The sequence below is a fragment of the Callithrix jacchus genome, chromosome 6 (assembly GCF_049354715.1).
Source record: "Callithrix jacchus isolate 240 chromosome 6, calJac240_pri, whole genome shotgun sequence".
NCBI lineage: Eukaryota > Metazoa > Chordata > Mammalia > Primates > Cebidae > Callithrix > Callithrix jacchus.
The window spans coordinates 97,084,451-97,106,519 of NC_133507.1; the positions used below are offsets into that span (position 1 = coordinate 97,084,451).

The 22,069-nt window shown below is 41.5% G+C and overlaps 1 protein-coding gene across 4 annotated transcripts in view; it reads left to right on the forward strand.

Moving 5' to 3' along the window:
• NCKAP5 (NCK associated protein 5) overlaps window positions 1-22,069 on the forward strand; it is a 1,002,432-nt gene that overhangs the window by 145,455 nt on the left and 834,908 nt on the right. For all 4 annotated transcript variants that reach the window (XM_035305069.3, XM_078327941.1, XM_035305072.3 and 1 more), the window contains exon 2: window positions 5,731-5,860. In XM_035305069.3, coding sequence (XP_035160960.3) covers window positions 5,792-5,860 — 69 coding nt within the window. In that variant the 5' untranslated portion in view covers window positions 5,731-5,791. The remainder of the gene's footprint in view (window positions 1-5,730; window positions 5,861-22,069) is intronic.

A 22,069-nucleotide genomic window follows, 5' to 3' on the forward strand; every position in this document is an offset into this window, starting at 1 on the left:
ATGTAAACTCACAGAAGTTAGGAATCTGCTCAAATTTACCTGGCAAAGAGCTAGGAACCAAATCTTCTAATGCCTAAGCAAGAGAGCTCTTTTGGCACTACCATTTTTCTCCGTTTCTTCTGGTGCAATACCATTAATATATTAAAGCAGGGATGGGAAGTGGGAGAACCAGGAAGGCAGAAGTAGAGATGGAGAAAGTGGTGTTCAGATCAGGTATGAGTGTATATCTGGGTGAGTGTGTGTGTGACAGTGTGTACGTGAAGGAATATGCCTTTGAGATTGTATTCAAAGTGCGGTTTTGCTATTCTCTTGAAAATTATACAGCCTGTTAACAAAGTATAGCAGAAAATAGAATTTACTGACATCTTTAGAAAGATTAAAAATCTGTTTAGCATGAGAAGGCCATTTCTATCTGTGAGAAAAAATTTTTTAAAAGAGTTATTAAGGCCAACTTAGATTTCTACAGATACTGAGTAGAAATAGTTTCACCAGCTAGAAACAGGTGTATATGAGGGGGCAGGGAAGATTACTATCAATAACGATCATTCAATAAAAGGGTGCTTAATTTCCTGTCTTTCTTCAACTCTATGACCATTTTCTTCCCCATGGAGGGAGGGAGAGGCTTGCAACTCATTGCTCTGAGGAAGGTATGTATTCTTTTGTAACCACAGATGTAGGAAGACATAGAAAAGACATGATCACTACTGGGTTATGGCTCTTTGTAGGTGACATTTTAAAATCATGACAAAATGTTTTCTTTGAGGCTTGGGTGTGTTCAAATATGCTTGGCTAAAAAAGCAACCTCACTCTTGTAAATGTGTACAGTACTTACAAGATATTTCTTTGCTGAACAAAGAAATACTATATTTTGTGGAACAACATTGTATTTTTGTCCTACTTTATATGTTCACAAAGACAGCTGTCGACATTCATTTATTCATTTATTCATGTAAACAACAAATGTTCATGTTGCTATGCATTAGGTGTTATACTACCTATGGGGACACAGAACATAAAATGCTGTCTCTGCCCCCTAGAGGTTTAGTGTTTATTAGAAAATAACTCCAGACTATTGTTTCAGAAGACTCGGAAGAAGGAATCCAGGTATTTCCTAACAAAGGCTTGCTGCCTGTCCAAAGGCATCTCCATGGGTTGCTTGTCAAGCATTGTCAAGCCTAGAAAAAGGAAATTACTGTAGATGTTTCAAGCAAAGAGGAATTTAATGCAAGGAATTTCTATGATGGTATTGACAGGGCTGGAGAAGCCAGAGGGATAAAGTGGCAGTACTCACAAACTGGGGCATTGCTGGTGCCCTTTCTGAGATGACCTTCTGGAGGAATCACAGAAACTGCCGGAGACTGCAGTTACCTGCTGTTGATGTTGCTCTGCCAGAGCTGGAAGCAGAATGACTTCTTCTTTCCCATTGCCTTCTAATCTCCTCTCACTGTCTCCCATTGGCAGAATTCAGCATTAACACACTGACCAAGAGGTCTTAATCATGTTTGCACCCATACCTGCACAATACAGAGAGGAGTACAGCAGGGCAAGGTGAGGCAGAAAGCGGGCAGTAACGTCAAATAGTCACCTAACAAGCAGAGAGGCATGGGGTCTGGAGGTGGCCACTATAACCACCACAACTCAGAGATTTCCCTTAGTTTTTTAGACTTAGGAATTTGATTAATAGAACACTCAGATGTGATTTGAAACCTGACTGAAAATAACTGTTACAGACTGAAACCATGTCTTCTGCAAGTTTCATATGTTGAAACTCTAACCCCCAGTGTGACTGTATTTGGAGATAAGGCATTCAAGGAGATAATTAAGGTTAAATTAGGTCATAAGGTGGAACTCTAATGTGCTAGAACTGCTGTCCTTATAAGAAGAGGAAGAGACACAGGTATGTGCACACACAAAGCAAAGGCCATGTGAGGACACAGTGAGAAGCTGTCCATCTGCAGGACAAGGAGAGAGGCCTCACCAGAAACCAACTCTGCTAGTACCTTGATCTTGGACGTGTAGCCTCCAGAACGTTGAGAAAATGAATGTCTGTGTGTCATCCACTCAGTCTGTGTTATTCTGTTACAGCAGCTCAAGCTGTCTAATATACTAACCAAATACACAAATAACAAATATAATGAGTCAGATGTTAAGTTGTAAATTTGCACTAAAGATGTAATTTTTTAAAAGACTGTCTACTTATATTTGTTGGTCAGCATGTTCTTATAGGAGTCAAATAAAGTTGGAAGGTTGCTTGATGATACTAGTCTCTGAATTAGTTGAGTTAGATGAATGGTACAAATGGACCAGGTAATCCCAGGCATCTTTAGAATATGGTATTTTCATTTCCCCTCTGGACCTGCAGTCTCTGCTGGATGTATGTAGTCTTTTCCCAGCAGCGTGAGGAATGGAATGTTTCAGCCTTTCTGATATTTGCTTTGTTAATCACGTCCCTTTTCATATTGCTGCATCCTGGTTACCATGTTGTTTCTTTCAGATAGTCTTCCTTGGATCCAGATAAATTTACTCTGACCCATTCCATGATTGCTTTTATGGTTTAACTCCCAAATTTTCACCTTCTTGGAGTGGGGCTAGTATGTGCACCTAGGCTGGGAATTGGCTAGGATGTGCTGCTACCATTGTACTGCTTGTTGCCATTGTCAGCCCTGATTGGACTGTGCCTTTATGATTGGCCAATGCTTGTGCCATATTGTTGCTAAATAATTTTAATATCATCTCTGCCTATATTATTGGTACCATAAAATATAAAAAGAAATTGACCAAATCCATTTAGAAAGCTGTTGAATCAGTTTTCCACATAGGCAGACTGGGCTGTTTGAGAACTATCAGAAGGATCCCCATTTCCGAAAATGACAGCCTTATCTGCCTGTAAAAGTAACATAAAATCCAATAGCTCAAGTTGTTCTCTTTTTTTTTTTGAGACAGAGTCTCACTCCATCACCAGGCACCAGGCTGGAGTGTAGTAGCGTGACCTCGGCTCACTACAACCTCCGCCTCCCGTGTTCAAGCAATTCTCCTGCCAGAGCCTCCCGAGTAGCTGGGACTACAGGTGCACGCCACCACGCCCAGCTATTTTTTTTTGTATTTTTAGTAGAGACGGGGTTTCACCATGTTGGCCAGATGGTCTCGATCTCTTGACCTCATAATCCACCCGCCTCAGCCTCCCAAAGTGCTGGGATTACAGGTCAAGTTGCTCTTAATGAGTTTAATCATATTTGCCAGAAGAGATGATCAATATATCTAATATTTAAGTCTTACCTACATGTGTCTGTCCCAGCCTAACTATTTCAGTGGCTTATGTCACTAATCATCATAAAGCCCTACTATGAAGAAGTTCCTATTATTAATGCCATCATATAGAGTAAGCAGTGGAAGCTTACAGAGGCTAAATAATTTGTTGGCTGTTACCTGCTAGTAAGGAGTAAGTGAATTTAAAACCTAAGATTAACCTTTGTCTTTAGAATAAGAGCTGTGAGAGTTACCCTAGCCTACAAGTCTTCTGTGGTTTTTGTGTACAACTCAGCCCTTTTCTCACACATTCACTTCCTGGCTATTTTCTTCCTAAGAAATGGGTCCTCTCTTAGCAAAATTCTTTTCCGATTCCTTCCCAGATAAAAGCCTATTCCCTCTATCTGAAATGATCTTTACCCATCTTTCTACATGGCTGGCTTCTACCCTAAGCACTCTATCCAAAAGCTATCCCTGTTCATGTGCTTGGCACTTTTATACCACCTCCTGGGGGTTATTTCTGTCATACATTACCTACTACAGTTTGGTGCAGTTTATTTATTTTCTGTGTGCCTCACTAAAATATGCATTCCACAAAGGCAGGAACTTGGTTTTTCTTGTACAGGACTGTGTCACGTTAGTAAGGACTAGCTTATTCCATATGTTAAGGATGGCATTCCATACGGTATTCCTAGGGTATTCCTACTGCCTTCTATGCAGTAGGCACTCGATACATAGGTGCTAATGCCCAAAGTACAATCTGTTGTGAGCTATCAAACTCCCTTGCTGTTTGGGATCAAGACTTAGGAGGTAATGTTTCTGGTGAAGGGGGAAATATGAGGGCCTGAGTAGTCTCTAGCTGGTTCATCATTGCAGAAGGTGTTCTGAACTACTGATGAATAGAGTCCCTGAGGCTGGGGGACAGAGGGAATGCTACAAAGTGGGCAAGAACAGCTGGAAGTAGGAAAGGCAGGCTCCCAAACAAATTTCAGTTGACTAATAGTCTTGCCTATAGCAGTATACAGTATACAGAACTAACTTCTTTTCTGAAAAATACTGCCTAGAATTTTAGAAAATGATGTTGAAAAATTTGAATTTCATCCTAAATTCTGATCGAACTCTTATGAGCTTCTGAGTGGACCAGTGATGTATTAAAATTAGTGTTCTCAAAAGTAAGAGATGAAATGACGAACATGTAAGAGGGAGCCTAAGCTGGGACATGAGCCCATCAGTTTCCCATGATTGACTAAAATTTGGGCATCCCCCATCTCAGGCACCACTGTCTCAACCCTCTTGATGGAGGAAACCAAGAGAGAGAGTCCACATCCTGTGGGCAATGAAACCCTGTCAGACTTGGAGCCATTGAGAGTTGTGGACCATATTTCTTTTCAATTATATTTAAAAGTTCATTGGTATAGCATTGTGTTAATTTAATCTCTTCTGTATCAGCAGTGCAATGGCTATGTTTATTTATGATGATCACGTGCAATTTCTATACTTCAAAGTGCCTTCTGCATCATCAAGGATATATTGAATTACGTTGACTAGTATTTCAGGTTAACTGTTTTTAAATGTGATCTGTGGGTAATTATAACTTACATATGAGTTGTAATTTACTGAATCTAAATCATTTTTTCATACATCACTTGATTGCTACCATTATGTTTTGTAATTGAGAAAAAATGAGTTTCAGGGAAATTAAATGACTTGTCCAAGGTCACTTGGCTAGTGGATAAGAAATCCTGGGCTGTAACCTATTTCTTTTATTTCAAGCCTTTAACATCTTTGTGAAAATTAGAAGCTAGCACCTAACATATATGATGAATCCTTGTTAACCAGAATACTTAATTATTCTAGAAAAAGCAATCCCGGTGGAGTTCAGGATGAACTATGTCTCATATGGAAAATACAGTGAGTGTTCTAGAAATATGCATTGACAGTAATGACAGCACCCACCATTCATTTCGAATCAATCTATCCCAAAAGGAATGTATCTTACAATGTTCCTTAAATATTTTTAAATTAAATATTGACAACGATGTTCATGTTTCAGTTTCCCGTCATTGGATCTTGAGCTCAATAACTCTTGGTTATGGAGCGTGGTTTTGTCAGTTTGATCTCATGGAATTTGCAGACAGCATCTATGTGCACAGTAACAGAATGATTCTGGCTGATAGAGGACGGGTGTGAAGCAAGTGTGGCATGAAACGGACTGTTTGCTTTTTTCCACAGTCTGCTGATTCAACCTGCAAACCCATTCCCCAACTCCATTAGCAAAACCTATAAAAACACAGGGGCCGCCATAAAGACAACCTGACATTTGTAGCACGAAGTGGTCTTTTGAGTTGAGAGAGCCCAGTTCTATACTTGTTATTTGGGACTGGGTATTTTTTGGCTTCAGTGCTTGTTTCTGGTTAGAGAGTTGAAAACAAAGGTCTAAACACTGTGCATTTGGATAGTAAAACACATGTTCACTTTTTTCAGTGACCCTGGAAACAGACGGGGGATTATTATAAGTCACAAAGGAAAATAAATAACTTCATCCATGGAGGGAAAGAGACAGCTCGAGAAAAGGGACTTTGGAAAAAGGCTGTCTCTAGACAGCAGTCTCGTGGTAAGTACTAAATATTCATTTACCACTCTATATGTTTTGGCTTTAAATGCATTATTCTTTGACTGTTATTTCCTGAACCCTGTGCTTTTGAAACCTCTTTTCCAGTTACCCCATTAGCAACAGCCCTTGAGAATTTGTTTCATTTATTTTTTTACAAACTCAAAGCCAGCAAATTGTTGGAATGTTTGTATAGTGTCTTAATAGGCAAATGTCATAATCTGTCAACATTATATATAATTATATTCTAGCTGATGTAGACTTCAGCCTATACAAAAACACTACTGTATAGCTGATGCCAAATGCTAAGCCTATATATAGTTGTTCCATCACCCATTTATCTTAACCTTGGGGGTAAGTTGAACAAGAATTCAATACAGCTTCAAATATTGAAGAGCCAAGGAAGTCTCTGAAATCTTCTTGGGTATGTGCATTAGTTTGGTTGTCTGTAAACTTTCTTTCTAAGAGGTTTAATGCTGATGAACATTATTCTTAACAACCTGGTTGGGTTTTCTGTCAGGTATGAGAATCTGGTCAGTCCAGTGAAACAGACTAAGTCACTTTAGACTAAGTCTGAAGGGTTGGCCACTCTTCCACAGTCTCTGGGCTAACATGCGTGGGTCACGTTTTCCATTCTGCAATGCATGTGAACAGAGCAAGCAATCCAATTAAGCAAACTTGAAATAGAAAGCAAACTTTCTGAGACAGAGATTTTACTTGGTTCCTTCTTGTGCACATTTTATAGGGATGTGCTGTGTTCACTTGTATACTCTCATCACCTGGCCTGGAGTCTAGCAGAGAGGGAGTTCAATGAAATATTTATTAGTTTGATTTATCCATTATGCCTTTCAAACTTTGCAGCTGTAGGTCTTGCTCTGTCATGCCCAGATTACTTATTTACCTCCTAACGGCTGAGGCTCCACCTCACGAATTGTTCATAGATGTGAGTTTCTGGGACTTGAGGAGAAGATTTCATTAAGCATTTATGTCAAGCTTTTCTCTCCTTTTTCAGAATCAATGTCTATATCTATTTGGGCTGTGCATTGACCTGCCTACCTTCAGAGGCTGACTTTGGTGCATTTTAAGTTCTCCTCTCTGTAGATCTGACCTCTTCTCACATCCTGCATCTTGCTAGCTTCAGGTCAAATGTGGTGACAGTGGTGTGTGAGTGTGTTAATGTTTCTGTGTGTATGTTTGTGTGTGTATTCCCTTTTTAACTTCTGGGGAAACTTGGGATAAAGAGATAACTTCTCTGCCTCTCCTTTGCAGAAGAAAAACACTTTTTACATATCAGCATGCCAACAGGGTTTGTCTTAGGCCTAGGCAAAGGACAGATACAACCATATGATATGATGTGAGCAGCTCAGGAAAGATTCTCTTATCCCAGAAATATCATCTATATTGGTTCCCAAAGCCATAGATTTCTGCCTCAGATCTCAAGTTGTATGCAAATATCCTACAAAGTTAAACATAATAAGCTATTGTCTTTCAATAATTCATAGAAGCGCTCATTAATAAATGGACTTGGGTCACTGTCAGATGTCAACCAGATGAGCAGAATTTTGTTGAGGGAATAGGTAAAACAGAAGAATGCAGAGCCCAGAGTACTGGGAAGGTAGGGACAGGGTGGGACAGGGCAGGGAGACATGAGTGACCATGAATGGGAACCTTAGGTACCTGTAAATCAGAAAAAGGGAAACAGTGTCAATGCTCATATTTAAATTTTGCCTAAAGATAGCTTGAATATCGGCATAAGTAAAATCCTGTCACATTACCAGTCTAGCTGAAAACCCTAAATCGAGCTTGCATTCTTCTTGGCATATGGCTGTACCCTGAGATTTGTTGAGGGCTGCAAATATGTTTCTTGACTTGCTGGCATAGAAGAATACTATGAAAATGAGAACTTGTTTGGCACCACCTGAGAAACTTAATCCTGTTAAGTCTCCCTGTATCATGCTTAGGAGAGTTTTTATACTAGTGAAATCTTTGTTTCCTAGAGGCAGACTGTGTTATATCTGCATGCCCAGATTGGGAAAATTCTGAAAAAAGGTGTTCTTTCCTATCACAGTGTGTAGGGGGGTGCTTAAATGCTATTCAGCATTATAGCACTTAGACCATATGACTACAGTTTTGCCCTTGGTTGCAGTATCATTTTCTCCTCTTCAAGTAAGATGCTACTTCTGGGACAAGAGCAGCTAGAGTATTCTATCTGAGTTGATTCTTTGAGAATGGAAAACATTGAATGCACCTTGAATGAATTCCAACTATCAGAAAGAGACCTAGACTGGGGATAAGATCAAAGATGCCTGGCCTGTGGAGGATCTGAACTCAAGATATTGCGCTCCTCTTCAGCTCTATGCTGAAACCACACAAATTACTAGGCAAGAAGCAGGTAGGGAAGATGCTAGATAATGGCTGCCGTGAAATATAAGAAGAAAACAATAAACAACAACAACAAAATTTCTGGCATTACAGTAGTTTTTGTTTCTGAGGGATGCTTTTTATTTTATTTTCTGAATCTAGAATGCTAAAGTGAAAATGGGTTATCCAGTCCCCTCGCTTTGCAGACTGCTTAAGGCCCAGAGAAGTCATCTTCTTTTGATGCACTGAGCTCACATGCTAGGATTACACCAAAAAGTAGAACAACCTGCCACTTAAGTTCTTCATCGTTCATTATATACTGTGCCAGGAAGAGAAGACGTCCTTTTGGGGAACTGAATGATGGAGGAAAGAGAAACATATGACTTTCTTAAGTCTTGAAATTCCATTGCAGCAATCATCATGACCCATATTTTTAAGAGTTAGGGGGCCCAGAGGTAATTTCCACTTTCAAATTTTTACAGAAAAAATATTCCTTATAATGTATTGCAAGAATAAGGTACTATTAACTTCATTACACTTTTTATTTTATGTAATCAAATCACTGAAGTGTTGAGTAGAAATTATAGCTCCCTTGCAACGACTTTTACATTTTTAGACTGGAAGAGCCACAGAATAAAGAAACTCACAGCCCAAAAACTGAAAAAAGCTCCAACTGAGGAAAGTGAGTTTGTGGTTCTTAGTCACGTGCATGCGGAGGGTTTGAGTGTGTGTGTGTGTGCACATATACACATACACGTATGTGTGCCGATTGCACACTGAAATATTTATCGATCGTGATTTTTTTTTTGTACTTTATAAATCACCCTCTAAAAAGAGAAAGTGATACACAAGTGAAACTGAAATGAAAAATATGTTTTGCTGTGGGGTGGAGGTGTAAAGGCCCGTTGACAAAGACAAGTGACTACCAGTTTGCCTCCACCAGTAGGAGTGTGCAGAGTAGCCATATATTGACGGCAAGTACAGTCTTCTCTCTGATGACAACAAAAATCACCCCAGAAATCGAGGTTTCTTCTTGATCCAAAACTGTTCAGCCCTCCCCAGGATGCTTTTTGATCAGCAAAAGTCATCATTTCACACTGTGCGCTTTTATTTGCAAGACTCATTCCCCGGCTGCCCATGTAGCTGTTTGACACTTGTAGCTGTGATGGCATATAGCTGATGAGCATGCTGGAGAGTGAGTTATCTTTCTTACCAGCTCACATTTAAGTAGCAAACATTCTATTTTTAATTTGGGGGAAATACATTTAGCTTTTAAGCACAGATGAGAGTAGCAGTATGAATTCCTTCTTGGCACCCTCTTTTCTTCTCCCCTACAGAAGAAGACAAAATGTTGGCCACACTAAATCCTCAGCCCTGACAGCAATATAGTTTTTATAAGTTTGTAGAGCAAGAAAAGGACCTGCACATGTCCCTAAATTCATTCTTCAGCCTCTTGACTGTTTGTATTCAAATTATTTTAGTAATCAAGCCTTCCACCACATTAACACAAAGCCAATCAACAAGCACTGTTGAAAACCAGCTATGGGGATGTGCCGAATGGTTCCCTTTTTTCCCCCCAGATCCACTCTTTAGCCTTCTTTACCTGGCCCATCTCTCTTGGAGGATGTACCACGTGGACCTTGACTTCTGGCATCTGGTTGGGTTTGGCCAGTGGAAGAAAGAGGTCCCACTGGTTTCCCGCTTGTCTCCTCACAGATCAGAGGTTAAGATATTTGTTCTCCCGCTTTCACCCTGCTTGTTCATGGACCAGGACAGGAACTTGGCACCTTTGCCTAAAGTTGCAGTTTATGTTGGACAACCGTCTCACCACAACTCCAGCTAAAGTTAGAACCACAGCTCTCTCTGTGTTCTGGCACCTTCACTTTCCCCATACCCCTTAGGGATTCTTTGGAGTAATGGCTCTTGGATGTTGCTGGCCGATCGTTTGTTGGCTTGCCTTAGCTCTTCCCACAATTCAGTTAGCAGCCCCTTTACCCAAGTCTCCTCAGTTAGATGCTTCATGTGCCATCTCTTTCCTGCAAGGACTCCCCGGCTGATACAGGGGCATAGACTTCCTTAAGTGTTTGTAGTTTATCTGGGGAAGCTGTCCTAATAAGCAGGAAAAATATCATCACATGGAGATGAATAGTTTTGCCCTGACAGTAATAGGAGCTGAGGTCACTGTGAAGATGTGAGGAGTGGCAATGGAGGAGCTGTAGTTGGAGCTGTGTTTTTTTGAAGCAACAGAGGGAATTTGGTAACTGCGGACTGGGAGAGTAAAGAAAAAAGAAGCAACTCACAGATATTGGTCCTGCATCATTTGGTGCCAACTCGTGTTGTTACTGATTTTTTTTTCTCCCAGGGAAACATCTTCCTCATATTGAATTTAAATCTTTGCTGTTTTATCTTCAGTTATTTCCCCCCTATTTAGTAACTAGACATAATTCTGAAGCAGGAATAAGCACACTCCTTCTGTAAAGGTCCGACAGTAGATACAACTGCTCACCTTTGTCATAGGAAGAGAGCAGCCTCTGAAGACACATGATCAAATGTAGCTCTTTTATTTACCAAAAAAACCCTTTATTTACAAAGAGAGGCAGTAAGCTGGATTCTGATAGATATCTGTATGCATAAGAGAAATGGGACATATGGAAGTACTGGTTTCCCTTTGCTGGGTGCTGTTTTTTTAAGTAGTAATTTGTGTTTACCCTCAGTATATGTGATATGTGACAGGCAGAGGAGCAGGTTTAGGCTGTTATCAAAGGTACGTATACCCCGGTAGGAAGAATAGGGGAACAGAAAAATGTTTAGAAGGCATTTTCTAAATATTTAGAAAATATTGACATAGGGTATGTTCAACCTTGCTGATACTTTTTCTAAATGCAAAGTAGAGGTATTGCTGCTGATGCTCAGTACAGCCTATAGCCAGTGGGTTATGAATACCAAGAAAACAAGTCTTCATTCTGTAGTGCTTCGGGCATGACTGGATCTTTCTTGCCTCTCTTGGCTCGATTGTTAGACCTCCTCTTACCATAGGGATGCTGTACAGAGCACAGAACACCGGCTTCTTATAGAAGGTTTCCAGCTACTCTAATCCCAGTCTCCCTTGACCATGTCTACTGACAAAAGCTTATATAAAGTACTATTTGCTCTGTGCCCCTGGCCACTGGGAACATGCCAAGTTGTCCTCTGGGAAACCTGATCTTTGTTCTCTGATATCAAGATGGTTTTGAGATTTCCCAAATGAGCATCAAGTCAGAGAGGGCCAAAGAATGAGAGGGAGATTTTTAATTCCGCAGCTGCCTCATTTCTTCTAACTGGACTATTTATTATTTCAGTGTCTCTTAGATGTACTTAGAATAGAGACCAAGTCCTGAGCCATGTATCTGAAGATATGGTGATGTCTGAGGATATAGCCAAGGCCATTTTTAGGAAAAAAGCAACTGGTAGAGAATAGACTGTCTTTGGGCTGGTTTAGCAACCTTTCCAAAGTGTCATGCTGAAATTTTGACTGTGCCCTTGAGAGTGGAAATCTGTCCACCAGCTGAGCTCAGCCAATCACTGTGGGTTCAGAAATGCAGGAGAAGTGCCCTGCCCACCTATTCTCCAACAATGCAGATCTCTGGGTCGCATGGATGGATCTGAGGGCAGGTGAGCTAAGAGAAGGCAGGGGAGGCGGGGCCAGGTGGGCACCACCCACAAATGCTACTTGCTACAAGTCTTGAAGGGACCCTAGAAGAGTGGGAAGAGATTAGATCTTAACAAGAAAACTCTTGGAGGGCCTTTGGGGATCTGTGGCAACACTGGTGCTGAGGACAGACTGTGAATAAAGGACAGAAGTACACTAGGTCCAAGCAGTGGGCATAGAGCATGCCAGCAATGGGGATGACAGAGGCTAACATCAAAGCCACTTTAGCAGACAGCTCAACATGTTCAGTCAATGAATCATGCATTAAGTCTCAACCAGGATGGCTTCCTTCCCTTTACTAGTAGCTGAAATTTATGGAGGCTTAATATAGGTCAGGCATGCTACTCAATACTTTGTATGAAAACTGCCATTTCATACTTAACGACAACCCTTTAAGGTAGGAACTCTAATTATTCCTATTTTACAAATGAGAAATCTGAAGCTTAATAAGTTGATCAACTTCCTCAAGGCAATAGAACTGGTAAGTGATAAAGTTGGGATTTCACTTCAGGTCTGGCTACTCTCAGACTAGACTGCATCTGCACAGCTAACAACTCTGAAGCAGAAAACCCTTTTATGCCAGTGACTAGGAGCTTCTTCATGGTGCTTCACAATGTTAAAGAGCACCACCTACCTCAACAGGAGTAGATCATGTGCAGTAGCACATCTGCCTTATCTGTGCCCACTGATGAGCTTGCAGTTTAGAACAGTCTAGATCATAGGGAGGCCAGACTTGGTTTCAGCAAAACAACTGACAAAGGAGTGGAGGTGGGAGGGGGAGACTTATAAGGAATAATGAACATGGGTCTAGGTCTGCTTTCTGATCTTGTGATTTTCTCATGAACCAGACCTTGGAACCAACTTTAGAAGAGACTGCAATTTTTAATAGTGTGTGTGTATATACACAATATACAATTTTATATTTTTATTTGTGTGAGGACTGATTGTGGTGTGTACGTGTACAAGGTGGAGTTATTGACTAGAATGGAAGAAGAGTAGGGAGGACTTGATGAGTGATGGGGCGCATCCAGCATATAGCTGTCTCCCAGCATGCAATGGGGTTTATGACTTGAGTGATGGTCCTACCAAATGGCTGCACATTCTCTCTGCTGGGTCACTGACCGATGGAGGTGAGTAGAGAGTCAGCAGCATTTCCCATGAAGAGATTCTGGAAGAAATGCCATTTGTCTGCCCATCACTTGCAATTGGTGCTGCCTCCTCGGATGTTGTCCAAAGGAAGATCCACCTTCATTGTGGTTGTCACTCACTCTGAATGGCTCCTTTGCTTCCTTCTCTCCTTTCTCTCATCTCTGAAAAGAAGGCAGACTGCTGTCATAGCCACATGTTCTGGAGTTCTTATGAACATGCCCATTCCTGAGCTGGCATAATACTTACTTCTGGCCTTTTCATATGTCCACAGGCCTGTGTGCTCTAGAATAGGGTTTCTCAGCCCTGACACTGTTGACAGTTTGGATCTGATCATTCTTTGTCATGAGGGCTGTCCTGTGTATTGTAGGATGTGTGTTGGGATACCTGGCTTCTACCCATTGGATGTCAGGAGCACCCCTCCCTCATTGTGACAACCCAAACTGTCTCTAGGCATGGCCATATGTCCCCTGAAAAGAAAAATCACCCCTGGCTGATCTCTACTGTAGGCTTTCTGAGGGCATGGGTCATGTCATATTCACATTGGATTCCTAAAGTTTGACACAAAGAAAAAGCTCAGTAAAATGAATGAATGAGTGAGTGAACTTAGTAGTGACCAAATACTGAATATGGGATAAATGGGGCCTACATACAGCAGGCCCAGAGTGCTGTTTGAGAAGGTTGGAGAGAGGAAGTAGCATGCTGCTTTTCAGGTTTGCCCAAGGATGGGTCTAGTGTGTATGTAAAGTTTTTTGTTTGTTTTACACTGGAGATTATTGGTAAGATATCCTGGACTCTCTTGAGTCCCAAGGTGCTTGATAGGGGAGATTTATGAACAGACTTCCAGGGCTTTGAATTCTCTGACACATTGTAGGTTGTGTGCATTTGTACATTTTTCTGGAGAGCGAGTCTATAGGTATGATTAGATTCCCACAGGTATCTGTGATGCAAGAATGGTTCACCTGCTGTCAGTGCTGACCATAGCACCTGCCCATGGATGGCTTCCCTTGCTGGAGCAGGAGCTCAGGTGACACCTGTTTCATTCACCTGCATTCAGCTGCTGCAATAAGTGTTGCCTGACAGCATCAGAGGAAGATCCTTGTTGTGGCTGTGCATCCTTGTTGTCGCTGAAATCACTAAATAGGAACTGGACACCTTTGAAAACCTTTTATAAATGCTGTCTTATTGACAGATGATAAAATGAGACTGCTTCTATAGCAGAAATAAGTACAAATGAGTAGAGGTGTTTGCTTGACATGTTCTGTGTTTTCTCAGGGCTCCAAGATCTGTTTGTCATTCTCCTGGTGTCTCACCATCTTTCAACAATGGGTATCATCAGATCATACAAGTTTCCATGGCAACCGAGTTTTCCACATCATCCTCTGGCAGCCTAGGATTGTTCCCATGGCAGACTCTCTAGTGCTTTGTCCATAACAAGAGGTAGAGCTTTCATCGATCCTCTTAGAATCTGGTCCCAAACCTAATAGGAATCAGGGTGTTCCTCTGATATGTGCCTGCTCTTCTTTTTTGAGTTTCTCATTGATCAGCTCAGGAATGGAATATCTACCGGGTCTGAAACACAGTGAAATGAATGCTAAGAATGCAGACCATGATTTCTGCTTTGCAAAGCTTTAAAAAAAAATCTTGTCACATATAAACAAATCATAATACCAGGAGGTTTACAATGGTGCAAACAACAAGACTGATGGGGCTACAGAGAGGAAGTTGTTCTTCTGGCTATTTTGATCAGGGAGGGATTCCCCAAGGAGGCTTTCATATCTTCCTCCAATAAATTGGCCCAAATTTAATCTATGGTATCCCTGAGTTCCCTGAAGCAGAAATTTATTGAGAAAACCACAGTCTTAAAAGAATGGGGTGTTACTCCAGGGTATTTGGCTTATACTTGAGAAGTTGCCAAGACTCTAAGCAAGGTCTACTATAATCTTGAATTATTGTCCTAACTTTCCTCTTGTCCCCTCTGGCCACCCCTCCCGACTCCTCTATTAACATTCTCTTACCCCTAATTCCTGGTGCAAGGCAAACTACATCACATACCTAAGTCATTTTTATGTCTTTTCTTCTTATTCATTCATCAGTATATGCTGTACCAACTGTATATATATTAGCTGTATTTCAGCAGCCTAGGTATCTTACGCTAATTTACCACCCAGTACTATAGTTCATTATTATCAGTTAATATTTTTAAACATCCACAGGGTTCATGGCCATGAATGGGGCAGCATTTCTCATTACTTCATGTTGAATTGCCGTGTTCCATTGCCCTGGCTTAGCTTAACCAGTATTTATGATCTTACTGCCAGTCTTCATTCAGCCCTCATCTCCAGCCAATTTCAATTAATATTTCAAAAGGAAATCCAGGAGCCATCGTATTCAAACGCCTCAGTTAACACCAGATGCACTGCCTCCATTCTGGTCCTTTTATATACGAATTTTGCAGTTCTCTCCTAACACGGAATCACATTTGTCTGGGCTGCTCGCTGTAAGCCCAAAAAGTGGTTCCTCCTGGTTCCTTTACATTCCAGGCAGTTCCAGATGTTTCCTCCTCATAAATTTCAGTTTCTTAACTAGGCTTAATGGATCATAATTGTCCATTTCCGAAGATGCCTCTGAGGTTTGCTTGCCTTCTGTCTTTCTGCACCTTTTTGGTTCTTAGTTTTAAACAGTTGTTTTCAGCTTGGGAGGTTTCCTAATGCAATTAATTCATTGACTGCTCTCGTGCACACACGTGTGGAGGGAAATAAAATAATTTGGTTTGGTAAATTCTGGGGTCCATCTGTCAGAGCCGGCAGATAAGTAGGCTCAGGGGCTGCTGGCCTTTTTGTGAGGAGGAGCGGTTGTCAGAGGCCTGCCATTTTTACACAGTGGCCATGAGGCTGGCAGTGATCCAGCATGGGCAGGTGAACACTGAGAGCAAAGTCTTTGAAGGCACCAACCAGACAGACTGGGATGAGGCCAGTGCTGCCCTGCATTCTTCCTGGAGTGGACTCCCGCTAGACTGTGAGTGTGGCGGGTAGCTATGTGAAGATCTCCTGGGCCCGGTTTAGTAGGTCCCTGAGGCAGAATATCTGACCTTGTTCCTGTTTGGTGAGGTGTGACGAGAAGGAAGTGACTGAAAGAAATTAGCCTTTCTCATCCTTTTAGAGGATTTGAGTAACTTCCCATAATTTGTCTACAAAGACAAAATCAGTAATATTTTTTTTTGTTTGTTTACTGCAGCCAGATCCTGGAAGGAGGTACATTGCGCACTCATGCCAGGTACTGGAGGAGAGTTTAATAAAGGGCCTCTTTAAAAAGGGTGGCAGGATAAAGACAGTGAAACAAGATAATAATGCAACCCCCTGCAGCTAGAAACAGTGGGGAGCCATTGCCACTAGGCCCAGAAAGTGGCCATAGAACCATGTCACTATAAGGAGTGAGCCACTTGGCAGGAAATGCCACCTTAAATAAAGGGATATGGCTGACCGACCGTGCTGGCTCTGCAGCAAGGGAATCAGGACATGAACACTCCCACCTCATTCTCCTCCCACTATCTTGTCCCCTGTTGGGGCCTCCACTGGCTGAACCCAGTTGGAAGCCAGAGAGAATGGGGCCCATGTAGTGCTCTGGGCCCAGACCAGGGCAGGGAAGGGTAGAGGATGCATGTGGGGAGGACAGATGAATGTATCCAGCACACTGACTCTATAAAGCAATATACTCTGCCACACTCTCTTCTCACATTTCTGGGCTGAGAAAACACTAGTCCATTTATAATATTTTATCAGAAATAGATTTTTGTGTGTTGTTTTCCAGTCCATTCCCTTGAACTTGTCAATTTGGTTTCAGCAGACAATATGATGTGGCACCTTCAGAACACAAGTTCCATGTAACCAGTGACATGGTCTTCTCTTCAACAGTCCTGATGAAAGTTGTGTGATGCTGGTATACCAGGAGGGTGGTCTAGTAGATGAGTCACTGTGTTAGAACTGCGTAAATCTTTAGACTGGAGCTGGAGTTGAAATGTTTGGTAGATGTGTGGCCTTTAGCAAGTTTCTTAAATTCTGAGAATATTTGTGTCTTCAACGGTGGGACATTGTCATGAGGGTTAAGTGAGATAAAGAACAAGGAATTGTTTTGGAGGCTGTGTCGCCCTATGTGAAGGAGATATATTGTTATGATGGAACTGGTGAACTCCAAAATTTCTATCAAATACAGAAGCAGCAGTGTCAGACTCAGGAAGAGAGGTATTAAAAGCTTGCTGTGTGCAAAGCACTCATTGTAAAGGGCACTGTGGAAATAGATACCCTATAAATGCAGTGGAGAGAGCATGGGTTGGCTGGAGAATGAGTCTGAGCTGGATTTGAATCACAATGTGCCACTTACTGCCTATGTGAGTTTGGCTGTGTCACCTGCCTTCTCTGAGCCTCCACATTCTCATCTATTAGTAGAGAGGGTCATCTCTTATTCAAAGTGTTGTTGAGTGAATTTAGGGGAAGGACTCACAACACAAATAGAGTGTGCAGCACTGTGCTTGGCATGCAGATTTCTCTACCCTGGAAACATGCAGACCAGTTGACGTGGTCATTCCAGATGGCAGCTTTCTTTGTCTGCACATGGAAGGAAGCATTACATAAATACATACATGATGTTTAAAAGTGGAATAGCATATCCATGATGTTATCAGCCAGAAATGTTTGCCCAGGTGTTTACTACAGGTCATAGCTGACCAACCTCAAATTCCTTTCTTCCTTGTCCAATTGCTCAGTAGTCCCCTATTAATAAGCTGTACACCAGACCTTCTTATATGGAGTGTTGTGTTTTTCTGAAACTCTTGGCCTCCTGCTCTCAACCCTGAAACCAAGCCAGTGTCTATTTATAACAGGTAATTTTATTCCAAAAGCTTCCAGAAGTGCCTAAGTGGGCTTAGTCTTCCAAGCACATGTACAATGACTCCATGTGCTCAAGGTCCCACTGGTCCTCCTTGCTCCAGGCCCCATGCTCCTGATCGAATCAGACTGGATGACTGGCCTAAGGAGCCCTCCTTTGTGTATCTTACGCCTTCAATTGCTTTAAGCTCTGCCAGCTCGGAGCAGTGGGAGATGAGTTTTGGGAGGGAACTGGGGAACGTTTCCCATCTGAATCCTTTTACTTCGATGGGGTGGGGGGAGACTCAGGGGTCAAAATGGGAAAATTTTTCCACTACGTAAAGAGAAGGAAAGAGGAAACAGGGTCCCAGTGGCCTCTTGCCAGGCCCCAGGAATGCGCCAACCCTGGGAACTGGCCCCTCGCCAGCCTCCTTAAAGGCTGCTGACTTGGGAAAACTGGCTATCTGGCTGCTGCCAAGAATGCAGACAATGGTCTTTTGGATATTCTAGCTTTTGAAAGTTTGACTTTTGTTTTATTATCACCAAAGGTAACATTTATTGGGCACCTATGTAAGCATGCCAAAAGATAAAATGCATGATTGGAAGTCAGTGTAACTTGAATCAGGCAGAAATGCCAGAGTCCTCGTATAATATTTTCAGCCTGCTTCTAATTTGGGCCTAATCCTCTGGTCTGCTACTTTGCTACCTTAAACCCAAGTGCTGAATGGTACTAAAATTCTGGAATTAAATTTAATTTTTAAGTGCTAAACTGAGCTGCAGTGTGTAACCTGGAAGGCCAGACATAAATGGAATCAGTTTGTCCAATTATCATTTGGTTGAGAAAGGACTTGAGAGAATGAGGCACAGAACAGGTGTGCTCTGATGAAGGGAAATATGCCAATATCCAGCAGGTGATTCAGGAAAGAGTAGCCTTCACATACATAGAACCTAGAACTCTGGGATGGAACAAGTGAGGCCAATTAAACATCCCCCTCAGTGTGCGGTCACTTTGTATGAAATGATGATGATGATACTGAATAATGAGAAGGCCTTAGACTGCTCCCTATGGTTTTTCATTCTCATCTAAATTAGTGGAATTGGTGATACTAGTGTGGCAACTAACATTACAGTAGGGTACTGGACTGAAACTTTTAATTTGTATTAGCTCATTTGATTTTTACAACAACTCTACAGTGAGGTACCATCATATCTTCATTCTACAGATGAAGAAACCAAGGCTCAAAAAGTAAATAACTTGTTCAGAGTCATAGGACTTGTAAACATCAAGGTCTATCTTGCTGCAAAGCTCATGTTGCTGATATTTGCACCCCCCAGGCATATCTCATGCACATTTCAAAGTTGAAAGGAGCTGTGTGGCTTTCCTTTCCTATGGTGATGGGTTGGTTACTCCCAGGTATCATCTTCCATAGGGTTCAGTGCCATAGCTTCAACGGCTTTTTACAGTGGCTCTTCTCAAAGCATGTCCTCCTCTGCTTGGGGTCCTTTAATTTAAATAGAAACTTAATCTCTCTTGTGCAAAGAACCTTCCTCTGTGCTTTGATGAGAGATCCAGTGAGGATCCTGAAGTGCTGGGCAGGGGTGCTGGCATTCACCGCTTTGTAGTTGAGGGCCCCACACCTCATTTTAAGAAACTTCCATTGGTGTAAACCCAGATTTATACAACCCATACATCAGGGATCGCTTTCTTCTTCCCAGAAAGATTCCTCATATAACCAAGGACTCACCAGAATATTGCTTTAAATAGTCTTTAATGCATTTTAAATTGGATTTAATTTTCAAAAATTCAATTTGCAGTTGTAGTTTCCCATGGTGCTAAACCTCCAACATTATAAATTTTTTTCCCCCCTCTGCAAATAGAAACAGATCACAGAGGGTATTGTGGGTTTAAGCACTTTTCCCAGGAGCCCTGAAGGGTCTGGAGAGCCTGTCATTGTGCTCAGGGGGAGTTTTCATTCAGGGGAGGAAGAGGAGAGTGACAGCTAGTGCTCCCAGGCCTTGATTCCTTCCTGGCAGTGTCTTCCTTCTTCACTCTTGACAGATCTGGTGGGGCTGATAGACAGTGTGCTCTATCCTAACAGAGAGTGATATTCTACAATTAATCCAGAGCAACTGTTTGGTAACTGAATATTGTTTGGAAGTAACAAAAGTCCTTGTTTTAAATGAGGAATTAAGTAGGATGAATCTTAGTATAATAGGAGCAGAAAGATGGTTCATCCCTTTTCCTATGTGGTTACCAGATCCCAGTGGAAAATTGGAAAATTGAATACAGTGGTTGTCAGTAAAAACAACTAAAAAAAAGTTGTTAGTGGTGTCCAAAGTCCTTTGCCCAGAGAAGGTCCAACCAAAGATCACTGCCCTCATTGCTAAGTGCGTTGCTGCCAGGTTCCTGTTGAAAGAAAAATGAAACCGGCCAATGGAAACTATGCATCACTCTCCATATCATAAAACAGGACCCAGCTCTGCTACAGATTAGCCATGTGCCACCCTCAAAATCTTTAACCTCTTCTGGGCCTCTGTTTTCTTTTGGGCTTATGTAAGAATCAGATGAAGGCAAGAGCAAAAACAATTGTTTGAGAAAGTGAAAAGTCATGCTCCAGAACAGTGAGAACTGTGATCATTTGAGAACTGAAATGGGAACAGGGGTTTTGACTTGTTCACAGTTATACTCCCAGTATAGTTTTGTAGAAGAGAGCATTCCAAGGTGTTCCATGAATGATTGAATAAAATAATAAATGAGTAACAGTCACTATAATAAGATAAAAACAAAGGGTTGTTGCTGGTAGGACTGACTTTGTTCCTCTTACGTGTCCCAATAGCTACCAAGTAAAGCTTTATTCTAGTAAATACTGTGGGTAACCCATACCCACTCTTGATTAAATAACATAAACTGGCTCTCCCCTGAGAGCTGAAAGTGCTCTGTCCATTCTCAGAGGCCAGGAAGTAGGCTCACCCGTCTGAACTAATCTAGGATCATTTCAGATGCCTACCATTGCAACATAGAGCAAGGGAAAGGGGCCAACTTCCATCTCATCTATAGGGAGCTGCCTCATTTTCCAGGCACACTTGGAAGCTTACCATTCATTCATTCATTCATTCATCACACGTTTATTGAACACTTCATGTCCAAAGTACTATGCTTTCATTAAAATCTTGAAACTATTACTATTCTTTAAAATATGTTTTTCTTGAAATGTCTGCAGTGCTTCTGTCAGAGATGTGGTGTACACTCCTGTGGAAGTCACTGGGGTGGAAGGCACAGAGGCCCATTGCATGTGGGGAGGGCTGGGTCTTGAGTCTTTCTCTGCTTTGACCTTTTATATCAAGGGTATGATGCAGATGTATGACAAACAGAGGAAAGAGGGTAGAAGATTTAATAGGTTTTGAGACTGGGATGAAGCTCTAGGGATAAGCAGTTAGTAATCTATGTGTGTGTTTATATATGTATTTATATATGTATGTATATATATGTGTATATATATGCATGTATATGTGTGTGTATATATATGCGAGTATATATCTATGTATGTGTGCATATATATATATAACATATGTATATATATTTGCCCTGGGAAATCAGCCACCATTTATGTGGAGGTACAGAGTGAAAAGAACCAGTGACCCATGATGTCTGTATGGAGGAGAGGTAGGAAAGAGTCACTCTAGTGTCAGATCACAACCCAAGCATGGCATTTCCTTTCCATCTCTGAAAGTAGGTAAGTCTAGAACATTTGAGTAGAGGCACATATAAACCAGATGCAGATATGAGCAAACCAACCAGACGGAGACATAGGTGGAGTTTTGAAATACTGGGGAAACCCAAGAATTTCTTCTGGGCTTATATAAGGATCACCAAAGCAGCAGTCACTGGAAGTTATCACAGCTAGTGAGGTGAATGGATCTAGGGAGCCTGGAGGCTCATATCAAGCAAAGACTCCATGTTGAGTGTTTCCTGTTAATAACACTTCCCTGTTGAATTTTGTGATTAGTGTCCTTGTCACATGATTTAGAAATTCCCAGGAGGACCAGAAAATATTAAGATGTCACCTGGTGTTATTTCTTGAAACTAATTATCAAAGAGAAATTATGAGAAATTGAATAGAGTAGGGGTTCTCACTTGAATGAGATTCACCATCA